The following is an 18797-nucleotide window of genomic DNA, read 5'->3' on the forward strand; positions in this document are numbered from 1 at the left end:
AAGGGCACGTTCCTGCAGTAAGGCAGTACAGAAGAGAACCATCTTGCAGTGGATTGTATTGTGTATTAAAACTGCTACTCATTGGGCTAGCAGCAGCCCGAGGGCTTGTGGGCTCACTCCACCAGAGCCAAGTCTGTGACCACTACGTTAGCGTGCAACGACTCAGTCCTGGGCATCTACTGGTCAGCAACATGGGTCTCACTGCACAAGCTCACCAAGCACTACTGCCTGGACAGTCAGGTCCGTCATGACGGGCACTGCACCTGTTCAGTCCATTGCTTGGGTATCTATTTTAATATAAGGAATCTGGGACTAGAAGTCTTTATCAGATGAACAAGCTACTTACCTTTGGTAATGCCTTATGTGGTAGATACTGTATCTAGCCGCAGATTCCTTACCAACCCTCCCATCCTCTCCACTCTGTGAATCAATTATGGTGTAGGACACACCAGTGGTCGCTGCTCATCGATGCTCCAAGCTCCTGGTGTGAAAAGAAGGCAAAGTAACTGACGTCAGCCTGCCGGGGTGGCGCCTGCATAGGTACTGCGCACATAACTTCCGGGTGGTCAATGCCACTGTGAGAAGGACCCGACACTTACTCACATATCAGCACCAAGGGGGGACCGTGGTTACGAATACGACAGTCACAGCGTTCCCATGGACTACAACACCCGTGTTCATCTGACGTGTTTTCGCAGGAAGAAGCGGACCAGAGGCACGACCCGGAAGTTCCACCCCCACAACCCGGAAGAGATGAGCGCGAACCAATTACATGCGTGCAGGGTCAAAGGGAGACACAGAGAGTTGGCGTGAATGAAGGAGCAGGATGCCGGAGCGAAGACGAAGAAGAGAGAGAAGACGCGGGACCCAAGTGCGACAGAGAAGACGCGGGACCCGGTTCGGAGGACGTCGGGATGCCAGGGAATCCAGAAGACGCCGAGGAAAGCTGGACAGAGGACTGGTGGTGCCCGAAGGATGCTGGAAAGCGGCCGTAACTCAAGGAGAGTTACGGCGGAGCCGGTGAGTGCAAACGGCTTGGGTTCACACAGAGGGAGGAGGGAGGAAGAAAGCCAATAAAAAGGGGAGGGACGGGTCACGAACTGTGATTATATGGTCTTTGCTTGCTGAAGGAAGCCGGAGGGACGTCAAGGTTGGCATAATAACAGTGGGACGAGTCCACCGATATTATACCTGAATACCAAGTGTATAGTATAGACTGGTCATCGATCGCTGCACGATTTTGCACGCTATTTCTTCTTCCTTAGGCACATAAGGTTTTACCACCCTGAATCTTTCTTTCTGACCCATTTTTGGGAAACTCTTTTGGTTTTTATTTCTCATAAAGTCTCTAAGATCTCTATAACAGACCGGACAGTTTAGACAAGAGCACAACGGTGTGGTGACGGGATAACCTATCCTAAACTTAAGGATACCATTCTGACGGTTCCCCTATTGTCTCTTTTACCCTTCTATGAGCCTCCGGGGAGACCATCTCGGTCCAGAGGAGCCAGAGAGCAAGAATCCACCTTTACCCACATCAACTCCCTCCATTTCATCCCAGGAGTCATCGGAAGAAGAAGAGCAACCACTAGGACTTCCTTTCCCATCGCTACCATCTCACCCTATACTCAATAAACCACTTCCTATTAAACCTCTATTACAGCCTCCACGCCTGTTTATCAGACCTGCGCTCCCACAGCCACGTAGAGCCAAACAGTACAACCTACTGGCACGGAGGGGTACTACTCAAAACAAATTCCAGATCCGGTCTGACGCCTGGGGATAATTCTAAGGTAATGAATCTGTGACTAGAAAGAGTCTCTACCAGATAAGGCATTACTGAAGGTAAATAACTAGTTCATTATGACAGGATCTTTGGTTAGTTGTCAGCAAGAGGTGGAGGCAGAGCTGAAATAGGTAAATTGCTTTCAAAAGCTGTTATAACAATTGAATTGCAGTCATCTAATATGGATGTAGCTACATTTTACCAACATACGCTTTGCTATATTATTGTAAAATGAAGGAATATCATTTGATCTTACCACGATTCCTGAATTTCACCTACATACTACATTTTCTCCCATTGCAAGGAGTAGACTGTAGCAGCACGCTATTCGTTTGCGGCCTATACCTGGGGTTCCATTCCCTTAAGTAAGAGCACAGGTTACTCTCACTTGGCATGGTACAGTATATCTGCCAGAGCTGGCTTTCAGTTCAGTCTAGCTTGAAAGGTAAGATTCTGCAGCCCACAGCTACATGTAGTATGAGTGCGTTGATTATTACTGGTAATCTTCATTACCTCCTGGAACCACTTATTGCTGCCCTTCTGGTTGACAAGAATGTGGCCAATCCCTGCAAAAATGTAAAGCAAATCCCAGTAAGACTCCGAACGCTGCCACAAACAAGAATGTATTTCACTAGAGATACTTCTAATACTTTCTAGCATAGGTAACAGCTGTAAGGACTTATAGGCCTCATGTACAAATGTGTGTTATGATCACCTTTTTTAAAATGTATCAAAGCCTTTTCATAATTTAGACAGGTTTTTCCTACTGATAAAAGGACTTTCTTGATTCCCTGATGAATTGCAAAAAGGCTGCCATAAAAGAGCTGTCCTGCTCCTATTTAGAAGATCGTCAACATCCAGCTCACAAATTCCAGTGAAGCTAACTCCATCTTCGACTCCTTCTAATCTTGATTCCGGAGCAACCACAGCACCAAGACCGTCCTCCTAGCCGCCACAGACAACATCTGCAGTCTCCTTGACCAGGGCCATACGGCGGCTCTCATCCTACTAGATCTCTCTGCAGCCTTTTATACAGTCTCCCACTGCACTCTCACTGCCAGACTCCGCAACGCCGGCATACAGGGAATCGCCATTGACTGGATCTGTTCATTCCTCACCGGCCAAACCCAAAGAATCAGACTCCCGCCCTGCCTCTCCAAACCCACAGAGATCAGCTGCGGAGTACCCCAAGGATCATCGCTCAGCCCCATGCTCTTCAAAATCTACATTGCCCCCCTAGCCCACATCGTCAGACAGCATGGACTCAGCATAGTATCTTATGCCGACGACACCCAGCTCATCCTCTCCCTCACTAAGGAACCCAACACCACCAGACTCAGCTTCCAGGAATGAATGAAAGACGTCACATCCTGGATAAGCAGCAGCTGCCTGAAGCTTAACTCAGAGAAGACAGAAATCCTCATCCTCAGATCTACCCCTTCCACATGAGACAACACCTGGTGGCCCACCACCCTCGACAACCCCCCACGGCCCACGTCTGCTACGCCTGCATTATACTCGACTCCACCCTCTCCATGACTCAACGCTGTCTCATCCATGTGCTTTAACAACCTCTGCATCCTCTGCAAGACATTCAAATGGATCCTCTACGAATCCAGAAAGACCGTCATCCACGCACTCATAACCAGCTGATTGGACCACGGAAACACCCTCTACGTCAGAATCAACAAATCCTTTCTCAGAAAACTCCAGACCATCCAGAACACCGCTGCCAGACTCGTCCTCGGCATACCACAACAAGAGCACATCACCCAGCACCTACATGACATCCACTAGCTCCCCATCGAGAAGAGAGTGACCTTCAAACTACTCTCTCACGCCTACAAATCCCTCCACAACACTGGTCCCCAATACCTCAACGAAATAGTCTCCTTCTACACACCCAAGAGAAGCCTCCACTCCGCCGATGTCGCCCTTGCTAAAATCCTTCGCATCCGCAGATCCAGAACGGGTGGAAGATCCTACTCCTACATCACAGCATAAACCTGGAACAAACTCCTGCTCAGCATCAAATGTTCCCCCACCCTGGAAGCTTTCATGAAGAGCATCAAGACCTGGCTCTTTGTGAAAAATGGAGCTGCCCCCTCCGCCCCTCTCACCAGCGCCTTTAGACCCTCATGGGTGCCTTACATGCTTCACAAATCCTTGATTGATTGATTTTAGGATTCCTGTATCAAAACTTTGTGACCTCAAGCGTGGTCGCAAACTATCAATCTGTTACCGACCCTCCAAGTTAAGGTGGTAACTGATTTGCAGAAAGGCGAATATGCCACAGTGGACAGATTACCCTCTGGAAATTCAGTAGGTGGAATTGGAGGGGAGAAGGTGGCGGGGGGAGCCAGTGCCTGCTGCCCCTGATGTGTTCCCAAATGGGTTACAGTATCTGCTTGGGGACATGGTCTGCTTTTAAATGCATTTTACTTGTTTGGTAATGCAGATGCACAAATGGAAATCTGCTGTACATTGCAGGCCTCCATCCCTGCATTTGCAGTCACTCAGGGTGTTCGCAAATTGTGACTAACATTTTTAATATTAATGAGGTGGGTCATCGTGCAACTCCGTGCAAATGCATGATTTGCGATCTGACCTATTGTTCTTTAGGATGCATTGCAAGCAGCAGTCCCATTTGGTGTACAAACTGCAGATCCCCGGATCACGAACATGAATACTACGTGAGTCCCACAGCACTTAAATCTGAATCTTTTACTTCATGCAGTCTGTTATAAAGAACAAGGGAGGAGCATTTCAAGGACACTACCAGGAGGAGGTTCGTGCACCTCCCTTATAGGATTGCCACTAGGCCAGTATTTTACCAGTACAGCCAGTATTTACATGTGGTGGCTGAGAAAAATAGGGAAAATTAGCAGATGACAGTGTTATTTGCTCTATAAAATGTATGTATGTTCTATTTCTATAGCGCTAACTTAACCAGAAAGTAGTGGAATACTGTACCTGGTCAAAGACAAGGAAAAAGTCAAGGAATAATAGGAAAGGTATCTGGGTTGTGGATGGTGAGCGCGTTGTAATGCAGTGTTCTTTAAAGAGGCGAGTCTTCCGACCTTCCCTAATTTGAAGCAGCTTTGGAATTGTTCTGATAGATGCTGGGATGATGTTCCAGATCTTGGGGGCATAGATGGAAAATGTCTGCTGCCTTGGGTTTTTCTTTTTTATACTTCTTGGTCTGCAGTCTGATGGTGTCCTGAGAACCAACAGAGAAGGTGAGCTTCTCTGCAAGATAAGCAGGGGTGCTGGTTGTGACGGCTTTGGAACTGATGCAGTTGGTTTTCAAGATGGTGGACGCGGCAAAGGGAGCCAATGGGGTTCCAGCAGGGTGGGAATAATGTGATGTAAACTTAAAACAGCAAATACATGCAGACCTACCTTTGGAAGTGTTTTTAGAGCCGTCCAAACTATTCCGGAATGATAATTTAACAAAAAGGGAATCTGTTTGGTTTCACTGATGCGGGGGTTTGCCAGATGTAATTCCTGTCTACCTGAATTGTACCTACATTTTGTATGTTTCTCTATACATTGCACTTGTTTTGTGGAAAATCTTTTTTCTTAAAATATAAATAATGGTAATGCCCGCTATGGATAAGGGATGATTAAGCTCTCTTGCAACAGGGCTCTGACACAGGTGGGACACAAGATGGAGAGGGTTAAATGCAAATTGAGTAGGACATTGAAATGATTTGCGATGAACCAAGTGTGGTCTTCAAAAAGACATGTATCTGCTCATCAAATCCATCTGCACACCCCTGGCTTCCTCCTAACAGACAGCAGGTGGTGCCCAGGTGTAACACTGATTCCAATGTATTTCTGCTGGTAGAAAGGAAATTGTCCAGTAAACCAGTGAGCAAGTGTAAGAGAAAAATTTAAACATTGCACCTTTGGGGCTTGTACATATTTACATTTATCAAATCAATTTTATCAGGAACCCAATGGGAAGGACAGGCATTTGGGGACTTGGAAGCCTGGAACAGTATGGATCGAACAGCTTTTGGCACCTCTTGCTGACATGGTAAGTGCACAACCTCTCCCTGGCCCTGATGATCATCTTGTACTGTACAATGGCATGCCCTTTGACATATTTTCCAGTGTGAGCTTAGACTACTGCTGTGTCCTATTGATTAGTACGAACCGTTTTGTACCACTTCAACAACGTGACTACACATTGATTACTCTAATGGTATTGTATGTCTTTGGTGTTTAAATACTATTCTGTTTTGTGTCTTTCTGTTGAATTTGCATAGTCCTTCTGCCATCTGGCCCATCTAGGACTGCACTGTGTTCTGGACAGTTGATGGCATCCGTGGATCATGATCTCATTTACTGCAATAAAATTTACTTTTGTAAATGCACACTACTTGGTCTTTCGTCTTAATTGCCCCATGGTATGCCTACCACATACTCTTCTAGATACCTTAAATTAATTCCTAGGCAAGACAATAGACTGGGTTTGGAATGTTTTAAGCCATTCTCTGCTTGGAATGTTTTAAGCAATTTCTCTGCATCGGTTAGGTAATTAGTGGAGAAGTGTGGCTCACTGGTTAGAGGAGGCAGACCTGGAAGCAGAGGTCAGCCCGGGACCAGGGTTCAATTCCCGGCTCGGCGGGGTCTTGAGTCCTAAAATGTCCATGGACTCGACAATTCTCGCTCCGGTGTCTACTCGATTCACGGGTTCACACTCTGCGACTCTGGGCAATAGCTTGCTTAATCTCCACAATGGCCCCTCGCGGCGGGATGCCTGGCTTTCACCTTGCGGATACCCTACCGGGGTTATCTCACAGGGGAATACCAGGACGGGTTCCCTAAGCAAGCGCTTAGAAACCGCTTGGTGATTTGCGCTATGTAAATTCCTGTACATTTACATGTCCATTGATGTCCTGACCTGCATCGTGAGATGCCGCAGGAAGGGACATGCACAATTCAGGAGCTCCAGTGATGTCAGTTCCTTTTTCTGGCACCACCACAGGCGTTGGACCCTGCACTATTGGTGAATCTGTCATAAAACATTTTTAACAATTTGTTCATTTTTACATTATGAAAGGAAGCCTCTTCTAAATTCATTGGGTTTTAAAGATTGCTAAAGATAAGGCAGGACAGATCTATCAATGGAATGAATTATTGATGGACCTTCAGGAACTGAGTGGATTACATGCTTTGCCAGATGACTCACAAGCAACAGACGCTGTTATTTCACTGGCTGCAGAGGTTCGGGACCACTCTGAGGATGACATTGCAGAGCCAGAAATTTAATTTCCCTCCAGACAGATTCAACTCACTTAACTCTGTGAGCCACAGTTGTAGGGGTAAGTTTGTTGGCTCCTGGAGTGATGGGTCTGCATGGAACCCCAGGTCTGGTTGTATCACCATTAGGCTGGGTAAGGGCTCGGGTACCAGCACTTTAAGTGCCTTAAACAAACAGGCAAAGCTCAGTGTGAGAAACATCACTCCGGTTCCTTCAGTGCCCCATAATCCCGCAGACATGGGGCGCCCTTCTTCCCACTCATTGCAGTTATGAAGGGCTTACATGGTGGCAGTTGGATTACAGGATCATTAGGAGTTTGAGTAAGAAAGGCGCTTGCAGTTGCTTATTACAAAGAACTGGGTTTTTGCTGTGGTTACCCCCACCCTCTTAGTGCCCCCTTTTAGCTCCTAGATGCTGATTTTCGACTCTTGACGGTGCACTAAGGTCTGCTTATCGTACCTCAGTGCCAGAGCTCCTTCCCTAAAACAAGGTAAAGTCTGATTGTGCTACAACTTGCTAAGGACTTTAGCACCCCTGTAAGTCATTAGTAAATGGTACCCAAGGTACATAGGGCCAGGGTACTAAAGAGGGTCCCTAAGGGCTGCAGCATAGATCATGTCACCCATAAGGGACCCACATACAAATTCAACACAGACTGCCAGTGCAGGCTATGTGACGTGATTTAAACCATGAGTGATAACACAACATGGCACAAGCCTGTGTGTCATACGTAATCTCACCCCTACAGCAGGCCTTTGAGCCCTAAGGCAGGGTGCATTATATTTTATGTGAGGACATATCTGCATGAGCAAATATGCCCCTGTGATGTCTAGTTCTATCTCTGAATATTTTAAGTGAGCAGGGAAGCCATCTTAAGGTATGTACTGGGCACTGGGCAAAACGTGTTCCCTAGCTACATAATGGCTTTATTGAAGTATATATTGTTTGGTATCTAACATTTTGTATTAATACACCTACAGTGATTCCAGTGGTGGATTTAATAATACATGCTCCCAGAGGGTACCTTAGAGATATACCCTGAAATCTACCAGCTCGTTGGTGTGCTAGCTGAATGGTTCAGTCAAGCCTGCTGCCACAGATGAGTTTCTGACCCCCTTTCGGTCTTAGGAGGTCAGGAACAATGCCTGCTCTGGGGAGAGGTGTTATCACCTCCTCCTTCAGGAAGTCTAGTAAATTTAGCATTCCAAGGCAGTGGGCTTCAAAGAAGCTGCCACCTTTGAGATCCGAATCTGGCTCTTCTCCCAGGAAAGGATGCGGACCACGTTGTAAAGATTGCTTTGGCACCTGGACAGTCAGGAATATTAGCTAGTCAGGTAGGCATGCCCACCACCTGGCTAGTCCCAACCCTCAGGTGGCCTAAACTGATTTGGGCATGGCGTTCCAGAGGTGGCATTTTTGTGATGATCACCATAGGAACTCTGGGGCAGGGTTATGCTCACTCTCCACAGGAAGTGGTCGTATAGGGGACATGGTGACCCCTGGATGAGTAGCCATTGGCTCCTACCCTTCACTCCCCTTAACAACCCTAAATGTAGTATTTAAGGGACTCTCTTATACCAGGACTTCAGATTTCAAGGAGCATGACTGACTTGGCAACAACCACTCTGGCCTATTTGCTGCACCCAACCTTCATGGAGCAACTGATTCTTCATGCCACTGTGCAGACTTCAAGAAACCCGGAGGGCTGGCAGTGCTTAGAAAATTGCCAAAGGAACTCTCTTGGAGTAGAGGAGCTACTCCGGCCACCGCATGCACCAAAGAAGCAAGACTCTGTGCACCAACTTGCCACTTGCCGGGACTACCAATGCAGCAGCCACCCAGGAAGAGGTAGCCATGCCCCTAAAGGTCAGATCCATCCTCCCTCCAAATGTGAGGACACCAGGACCGGTGGGAACCAGTCAGAACCAATCCCTGGTGTACTGGACCCCTTGCAGCATTCAAGGCCTGTGTCCATTCCCGACACCAACGCCAAAGAAGACTGACCTGCAACTCAAGGGGCTTCAGGGACAGTGAGACCCACATCAAGAGGTGTCCAAGCTTGCACTCTCTTTACCAACCGTCCGTTCTCCTATTGAAGTGAATTGGACACCTGACCCTGTGACACGACTCTGCTGCACCTGCATGCCCCAGAGCCTCCCAATGTGACCTATTGGTGTGGCTTTGGACCTTGCCTCATACTCACTTTAAGTCCAGAAGAACAGTGCTGTATGTTGTCATCAAGTGCCCGAATGAAACACGTTTTCCTCCATTGGATAACATTGGCAATCCAGAAAATGCACTGTGTCCATTTCTATAAACTGTAAAACTCGAAAAGTAAGTTATTTTTATAAATTGGTGTCGGATTTCTTTATTCTCCGGTATTGAATCTTTCATAGATTCACATGCGTGTATCTTCCCTGTCGTCATGGTGTGAGTCTCACTGTAAACGAACAACCATAGGAGTAAGAGAAAAAACTGCCTAGAAACCATAGTAGAGTATATCCTTGGGTAACCACTTATCCTCATTATGTGGCCCAAACAACAGCCAATCAGCTGCCAGCCCTGAGAAACACTATCTCCAGCAGAGCAACCATACCTCATATTTCCAACTGCCATCATGTGAAAAGGAGTCTCCCTGAGCCTAGCTCAGTTTGTTCTTAGCTGAACGTTTGACCTTCAGTAGTTGGAAGTGAGGTACTGTTTTTTCAACTATATTTCTTTAAAAAGTGTCTGAAAGCTCTAAAAAGAGATTTTTCAGATCTTGCCGATCCTGTGGGGAAGCCAGATTATTTTCTGAGGATCCACACAAGGAGTGCTTGTACTGTCTGTACCCCTAGCACATTCCAAAGGAGTGCAAGCATTGTAGCACCTTCTCTGCAAAGACACTTAAGGACAGAGAAGCACACCTGTTATTATGGCTTCAAAAGAAGAAAACCACAGACTCTGATTCTGATGGAGATTCTAAGGGACACTCCTCTAAAAAGCATAAGAGGGAGTCTTCTGAGGAGAAAGTGGAACAAAAAAGGCCAAAATCTGGAAAACCATAAAAAAGTGAGTCATCCTCTTCTTCTCTGCCTCATACTCCACACAGCACTACCTTGGAGACGAAGGCTCCGTCGTCGTTGTCGAAATCTAAAGAAATTTCTATCAGCTCGCCGACTCAGATGTTGACGACTCTGACGACGATCACCTCGCCAACGACGACGACCATCTCGATGACGACTGCGTTGTCGACGGCTGTTACGCAGACGACATCGTTGACTGTGAGTGTAAGGCCATCATCGACGACGAGACCTGCGCCGTTGATGATCCTGATGATGGTTTTTAGATCTCCGACGACGAAGTCCTCCACATTCATCTCAATTAAACAATTTGCTCCGTCGACAGGCTCGTCCATGGACAAGAAAACAGAGTTTTCCATGCCAAATATTTCAGATGAAGAAGAATTCCAGGAAGTACAGGAACGATTCTCCTTTAAAGATCCCCCAGTACAGGGTTCTAAACGTTATGAATCTTTCCATCAAGCCTATAATTATGAAGAAGAGGAGGAAGCATATCCCAATGTCCAGGAGGAGTCTATGTCAGTACCTATATCCTTAATATCTAATTTAAGGCACATTATACACAGCTATTATTGTTGTTTTTCAGAAGATAATGCTCCGGCCGCCACCTCAGGCCCCAGTAGTTCAATCTCCGCCTTAAGTGCAAAGAGTAGACACCCCGAAAATAATAACTATTCGGGATGATCTTGTGGAGAGTGATCATGAAGACCAAATGGAGGAAGGAGACATACCCTAAGATGACATCCTAGGAGACGAATGGGATCAATATATTGTCCCAACATCATCTTCATAGCCGCTACTTCCGGCGAGCTCCCTGCCGGAGGACATTGCCAGTTTCCATGATGTGATGGAAAAAGCCTCGAAGAGGTCTGAACTTTCAATGCCTGTGAAGGAGAATGAATGTGTTCTATATGATTTTAAGGAAAGATCTCGAAAACCTATATGAACTATCCCGATAATCCAACATATATGGGATGAAGGACTGAAATTGATGAAAAATCCGGCCTCAGTACCAGCCTCAATTCTGAAAATTGAGAAGAAATACCATGCTCCTGAGACTACACCAACGTGCCTGATAGGACATCCATGTCCTGAGTCAGATGTTACGCAGGCAGCATAGAGACGCTCCAAAAATCCAGTCTCTGCCTGTTTGGCTATCCCTGACAGGGAGGGTAAGAGGATGGATAGCGTGGGAAAGCGCTTTGCAGTGATGGCAGCGGCTTCCATCAGGGCAGCAAAAGCACTGGCACTCGTCAGTAGATACAATAGACAAATGGTGTTGGGCATAGCCCCAATTCTGTTCCACCTTCCGGATGACAAGAGAGAGGAAGCGGCTACAATTCTCCAGGATGGAGCCTGAACAGAGTTCATTGACATAGCGATGGACATCGTATCAGTGGGCTTCAGGCAGATGGCTGGAGCAGTGGTGCTCCGCTGGCAAGGATGGCTGAAAGCCACATCTTTCAGACCTGAACGCCAAGCCAAAATCATGGACATGCCTTTTGATGGGGAGAGCCTTTTCGGGAAGCACATTGACGAGGCGCTTCAGGTGATAAAGGTAGGCACGGACACAGCTAGAGCTCTAGGGTCCCTACAGCAGGGCCGTTTTCAAAAATTCGTGGTAGATGACCGAGAGGAAAATACCATCAGCGATCCTCCTTTCAGTCAAACAGGTAACAACCTTACCCACAGCAGGGGTACCGTCAATTCCCTAACAACCAGCAGTATCAGTCCACTAACACCACCTATCAATAGCAGGCTAGGAGGAAACCTGCTGCGAGAGGGAAGACACAGGACTCCGGTCGGATTCAGTGACATTCTTCAGGCGCTACCGGCCCCGCCTCACCTCAAGCAGATCCATTACCTCTCTCGTAATCTCAATCATTGGCAGTCAATAACATCAAACAAATGGGTGTTGGACATTATACAGCAAGGCCACACCCTAGAATTCTTACAAAAACCTCCAACTCAACCACCTATTTACAGGAAGCAAAACCATCTCCCAGCCCTCAAGGCAGAAGTCTTAGCTCTCATTGTGAAAGGAGCAATAGAAGAGGTTTCCCCAGAACAACAAGGGAAAGGATTCTATTCACACTTTTTCCTTATAAAGAAAAAGCAGTCTACCAAATGGAGGCAGTCTACCAAATGGAGGCAGGTAATGGACCTCAGAGGTCTGAACAAATACATAAGAAAGATTTTGTTCTGCATGCTGCCTCTGCAGGAAATCCTGCTATTACCACACAGAGGAGATTACATGGCATCATTAGACCTCTTGGATGAGTTTTTCCATATCCCAATTCACAGAAAGCACAGACAGTATCTGCGGTTCGTGGTGACGGTCGCCACTACCAATTAAAAGTATTACCCTTCGGCCTCACATCTGCTCCAAGGGTTTTCACAAACTGTATGGCACCAGTCACAGCGCACCTGAGGAAGCAAGGTCTCCAGATCTTTCCATATCTGGACAACTGGCTGATAAAAGGCGCATCATACCAGGAAACGCAACAGTCCCTAGTAAGTTGCATGGACTTAATCCAAGATTTAGGACTTCGGCTAAACAAAGAGAAGTCTTCCCTTATCCTGAAACAGTCACTTCAATTCCTCGGAGCAATGTTAAATACTCAGATAGTGAAAGCATACCCTTCGGAAGAACGCATACAAAAGATTTTGCGTTTGACAGCATCAATAAAATCAAAAAGGTCCACTTCAATCAGGATCTTCAAATCTTTGCAGGGAATGATGTCATCCTGCATCCCATTGGTTTCCAACTGTCGCCTGCGCATGAGACCACTGCAAGAATCTTTAGACAAGCATGGGTTCAAGCCCTGGGTTCATTCGAGGGCAAACTCAATATCAACACTCAGATCAAGCGCGCACTGTCATGGTGGGCATCAGGGACAACTTAACAAAGTGTATCCTCTTCGAACCTGTGTCTCCCAGTCACATCATGACATCAGAAGCTTTCTTACAGAGTTGGGGAGCACACTTACAAGAACTGGAGATTCAGGGTCATTGGTCAACTCAAGAGGCAGCAATGCACATCAATCTATTGGAATTAAAAGCGGTATTCTTGGGTCTTCAAACCTTCCTTCCCAGAATCCGTGGCTCACCGGTTCTAGTCAGGACCGACAGTACAACAACAATGTTTTACCTTCTGAAGCAAGGTGGCACAAAGTCAAAATCCCTGTCACCTCAAGCCCAGGAAATTTGGAATTGGCTCTTACAGCACAGCATCACTCTGCAGGTAGAGCATGTTCCTGGAGTGCACAACACAAGTGCAGATTACCTAACCAGATCACCTTCCATCTGCCACGAATGGGAACTGAATCACGATCAACTCCTACGAATATTCAGTTTCAGGGGCAAAGCGAAATAAGACTTGTTTGAGTGTTTGATTGATTCAGATGCTCCATCCATCACCACCCCCTTTTGTACCGCTTTTTGCACCATAAGTGTGGCAGGGAATGCGCAGACGTGAGTCCCTTGCTCACTTTGCCACTGGATTCAAGCAAGCCGGGCTGAAGACGGCTGGAATGCCAGAAACCGGTCCTCGGAAGCTTGTTTCCGGTCCAGGGAAGGCATGGCTTGGCAGTTCGGGCTGGACTGTTCCCATAAGGCACAGGGTCAGACTGATTTGCATATAGCCATGTCTGAACTGGGGTGGCAGAGTGGGCTAAAGAACGGTGATGGATCAAACCCAGATCTTTTGACTGGGTGTGAGTGTTTGATTGGTTCTGATGCTCCGTCCATCGCCACCCCCTTCTGTATCAAATTCAACATAGACAAAACAAAATCTTTTCGTAAAACAAACCAACTACTTGTAGCTTATTCTGGGCCATTGTGCATTCTAACCTTTCTGTCCAGTCCGCTCTTGCACCCACTGATCCACAATGATGTCATACGCAGACATCGCAAACTTGACATCAAACAAAGCTGACACTTTTGAATTTACCACAGATGACACGGAACGGATCTACACTCTAATCCAGGAACCGGAATGTGTGAGCTCTAGCACCGGATCCACTCAGTCTAACATTCGCCAATTACTTTATGCAGCAAAGAGGGAGATCAACCAGCGTCTTCACGCCAGTACACTGATTCGCTATCATAAAGTGTCTAGAATACCAAGGGGTTTACGCATTCCTCTAAAATCCACTTTGTGCAAAAACAACAGCAAATTCACTGAAAGATGGTATGGAATACTAAACAAATGTTCACTTGACTTGATTTTACTGATTGTGGAGGAACTTTCTAAAATGTTGGATGATCTCACCGCTGAAGTCACACAACTCAAACAGGAACTAAGCTCCAAACTCACCAGTGAAGAACTCAAACAAACTCTAGAAGACATAACTACCCAATTGGACAAATACACCAAAGAAATAAATGAACGCAAACTGCGTAAGTTTAAACGGGATACCGTTGATTACAAACTGGGGGAGGTGTATAACTGGGCGGAGATCTACGCAGCAAGACGTCAACAAAGGACTCAACAAAACAAATCTACAGAAGGAGAAAGCTCCTCTTCAGATGACTCCAGTCGATTTCGACAACCCAGACAACCATTCCGCACGGCTCCACAGCAACAAGCAGGTCCCTCGACGAGTACTCAACCGCAGAGCGCTGCATCTACAAGTCAAACTACCACACAAAGCACTGGGCCGGTCCCTTTTTTAGGGGTAGGCACAGACGCAGCCGGAGATCCCGGAGAACAAAGTACAACAGAACAACAACGTTCGATAGCTCAATCAACGAGGAGTCACAGAACCTGATTATAAACATTTCCAACACGACAATTTCTTCTACTCAAAACAAAGTCCTACAAAAGGGGATTTCCTTCGTCCCTACTTACAATTTGAATGACCTTGAAATTCAGACCAGCTTGTTTAAATTTATGAGGAATTTGCGACTCAGACACTTCTTCTCGAACATTTGTCCTACTCCCTCCAGTACAGAAGAACATACATCTCTAGACTTACGCTCCAAAAGTACCTTTATGGCTCCCATGAGCCATAAAACGTTGGATTTATTTGAAACCTTGGTACAACGAGATCTTGACAAAATCTGTAAATTACCTGCAAGACAGAAACAAAATTTGAATAATCAAGAAAGAATGGCACTTAAACAATTAGCTACTAATGAAAATATCACTATCTGCCCCGCAGATAAGGGAGGATCCTTAGTAATCATGGACAGTCAATTCTACCTTGATAGCGTACAACAACACTTAGCAGACAACAATACGTACATGGAAATTCCATCTGACCCAACCAAAGAGTATGCTGCTATTCTCCAGACAATCGTTGACAATTCCGTAACCAATGGAACCATCACAACCAAAGATCGCAGTTATCTCATCAAGAATTACCCCAGCATCCCATACTTGTACATGATTCCTAAAGTCCACAAACATTTAACAAAACCTCCATTTAGACCCATTGTCAGCACCATCAATTCCATCCACGAACCAATTGGAACTTATATCGATCGCCATTTACAACCATCCGTTAAATCAATGACCAGCTTTCTACAAGACACCACAGATTTCTTGGCCAAACTCAGTCAAATCATCATTGATCCCCACAAACCTATCTTGCTATGCACCATTGATGTGAATTCTCTTTACACCTGCATTCCTCACAATCTTGGAATACAAGCCATAGAAGCGGCTTTGTTAAGATCAGACAAACCACAAAACTTGCAAATTTTCATAATGGAACTGATGGAATTTACCTTGATGCACAGTTATTTCAGATACAATAACAAGTTTTATAGTCAACTAACCGGAGTAGCCATGGGCAACTGTGCCGCTCCGGCATACGCCAACCTGTTCATGCAGGATTTTGAAAATGAACACATTCTTTCAGTCCCACATTGGCAACATCACTTGCAAACCTACCATCGTTACATTGATGATATCTTCCTCATCTGGACAGGTACAGAGGAACAATTACTATTTGCCATTTCGGATTTAAACCATATTGATGAAAGAATTCAATTTACCCACCAATACAACAGTTCAAAGATAACCTTCCTGGATGTCAACATCATTAACACGGACAACAAATTGGAAACATCCATGCATATCAAGCCTACAGATCGCAACAATTACCTGCACTTCTCTAGTTTCCACCAATCCAGCCTCAAAACACATCTACCGTATTCACAGCTTCTTAGAGCAAAGAGGATTGCTTCTACCGAAGAGGCATTTATTCAGGACAGCTCCACCATTATGACAAAGTTCACCAAACGGGGTTATCCCCAGAGGATTATCAATGCTGCTTACCAACGTGTCAGTTCTACTGTTCGTTCCACTTTGTTACAACCAAAGGACAGAGTAAAAACGAATACACAACCCAATGTGTTCGTTTCCAAATTTTCCACGAAGAGCCATTTGATCAAAAAAACCATTAAAAATCATTGGCAACTGCTACAAGTAGAACCAGACTTTAACAAGATTTTCATTGACATGCCCATATTTGCATATCAAAGATCTAGAAACTTACGGTCATACATCAAGCCACAGAAAAAGGAATCCACGATACACAAAGGAACTATTCCATGCCACAATTGCCAAAATTGCCATAACATCATACCAGGAACTGCGATCAACCATCCAAGTTCAGGCAAATTGATACCATTGAGAACTAATGCTACTTGTGATTCCACCAACGTGGTTTACCTTTTAAAATGTCCTTGTGGCCTACCGTACGTAGGCAAAACAGAGCGCAAGATAAAAACACGTCTCAATGAACACAGAAGCAACATCAGGAATAAAAACTTGAAGTCCTGCATGTCAGCACATTTCACACAACAGAACCACACGAACAGTCAGATCCGCTTTTTGGTTCTGGAAACTGTCAACAAACCGGAGGGCCTTGACCCCAAAAAATTCCTACTACAAAGGGAGCTATTCTGGATTTTCAAACTAGGTACTACCGTGCCACATGGACTCAACGAGCGTCTGGAATTTAGTAGCTTCCTATAACAGCATACCTTTTGAACTGTATTTGACAGCTGGTTGTTCAACTTTTTTGCTCATGCTTAGACTTTTGAAAAGACCATTTAGACATTGATGTTTTCACATGTTTATGTTTCCTTGTTTCCTTATCACTTTAGATTTTTCAAAATCCTCCATTTTTATTTTTATTTTTCTTCTTGTCTCTCCATTCACTGTGCACACTGAGCTTTGTACACCCATCTCTGAAATTTTATTTTATTTTATTTCATGCACTCGACTTGTGGGCACTGTTCGGTTTCCTCTACTTCGTTTTCTATGTCCTTCCCGATTCGTACATAACTCGTGCAGTCCCTTGTTTGTCTTCATTAATCTGGAATGGCCTTGCTAGCCCGTTTTCTATTTTACTGTTTGTTTCCTATATACGCCATGGCGGCTTCGCGCACATTATCACTCACGTCTGGTGGCGTTTTCTAGCATACTGCACAGATGACCCGGCCGGTAATGCATGGTCTGCCAATCTATTAAAGCCTCAGTAAGTGCACGTCGGTATTTCATAATTGCGTATCACAAAGTGCACTGTGGGCCACGCGGGTTCACTTGTTTAATTCACGCACGCTAGGGTGAGTTTTTTCCCCGTTTCCCCGCTCTGTTTCTCTCTAGTCACGATAGTTTTCTATCACCTACCACCCTTAAATTCACTGGATTCTACCATTTTGATCCTTCAGGCTCGTCCGCATTCTACTTTCCTTTTCACATTTTTAAAAAAAAAAGCATGTGCACCATCAGATAACCAAAAGCTCTACGCATGTTGGAAGATATTCACCACGCTGAATGTCATTATTTTTTGTTAGCACTCACACAGTATCCTGTTCCATTCGTTTACTACCTTCCTTTACTTTACTTCTAGTGCACCCCCTGACGAAGAGCCTCTAGGCTCGAAATGCATCGGGGAGAGGAGTCATGTGTGGCATTACTTTATGAAATGGAATCCTTTGGATATATCTGTATTTACAAGCTTTGAACATGTACTCACGAGTTGAAACTTCAGTGAAATTTCCACTTTGATACAGAACCCATGATATATATCAACGAACTCAAAAAAAAGTGAATAAAACTTTTTTTGAACATTAATTTTCGAATTACCTTTGCTCATTTAAGCACATAGGTGTGCTCAGGTTAACCACCCTGTGCTCACAGGGTTTTCTTTGGCTCTGTTCCCATGAGGCACAGGGTCAGACTGATTTGCATATATCCATGTCTGAACTGGGGTGGCAGAGTGGGCTAAAGAACGGTGATGGATCAAACCCAGATCTTTTGACTGGGTGTGAGTGTTTGATTGGTTCTGATGCTCCGTCCATCGCCACCCCCTTCTGTATCAAATTCTACATAGACAAAACAAAATCTTTTCGTAAAACAAACCAACTACTTGTAGCTTATTCTGGGCCCAGAAAAGGCTTGGCCCTCTCAAGAGCTTCCATTTCTAGATGGATTGAATCTGCCATTGTTTTATGTCATAAAAAAGCAGGAAAACCTTTGCACACGCGAGTAGACGCTCATTCCACTCGGAAGATGGCAGCTTCAACAGCGTTGCTGGCAGGTGTCTCACTCCCGGACATTTGCAGAGAGGCAACATGAACAAATGTGCACATGTTTACCAGGCATTGTTGTCTGGACACGGAGTGGAAAGCAGATTCAGCAGTGGGTCAAGCAGTTCTG

At 45.5% G+C, this 18797-nt stretch overlaps 1 protein-coding gene across 5 annotated transcripts in view; it reads left to right on the top strand.

Moving 5' to 3' along the window:
- The window catches only part of LOC144773613 (transient receptor potential cation channel subfamily M member 2-like), a 1994366-nt gene that overhangs the window by 1757026 nt on the left and 218543 nt on the right, over positions 1–18797 (top strand). For all 5 annotated transcript variants that reach the window (XR_013600026.1, XR_013600027.1, XM_078658754.1 and 2 more), the window contains one exon: positions 5742–5828. Coding sequence is in view for 3 of the 5 variants with exons in the window: in XM_078658754.1 (XP_078514880.1) it covers positions 5742–5828 (87 nt within the window). In the remaining 2 variants the exon portion in view is untranslated. The remainder of the gene's footprint in view (positions 1–5741; positions 5829–18797) is intronic.

Source organism: Lissotriton helveticus, chromosome 8 (genome assembly GCF_964261635.1).
Source record: "Lissotriton helveticus chromosome 8, aLisHel1.1, whole genome shotgun sequence".
NCBI classification, from domain to species: Eukaryota; Metazoa; Chordata; class Amphibia; order Caudata; family Salamandridae; genus Lissotriton; species Lissotriton helveticus.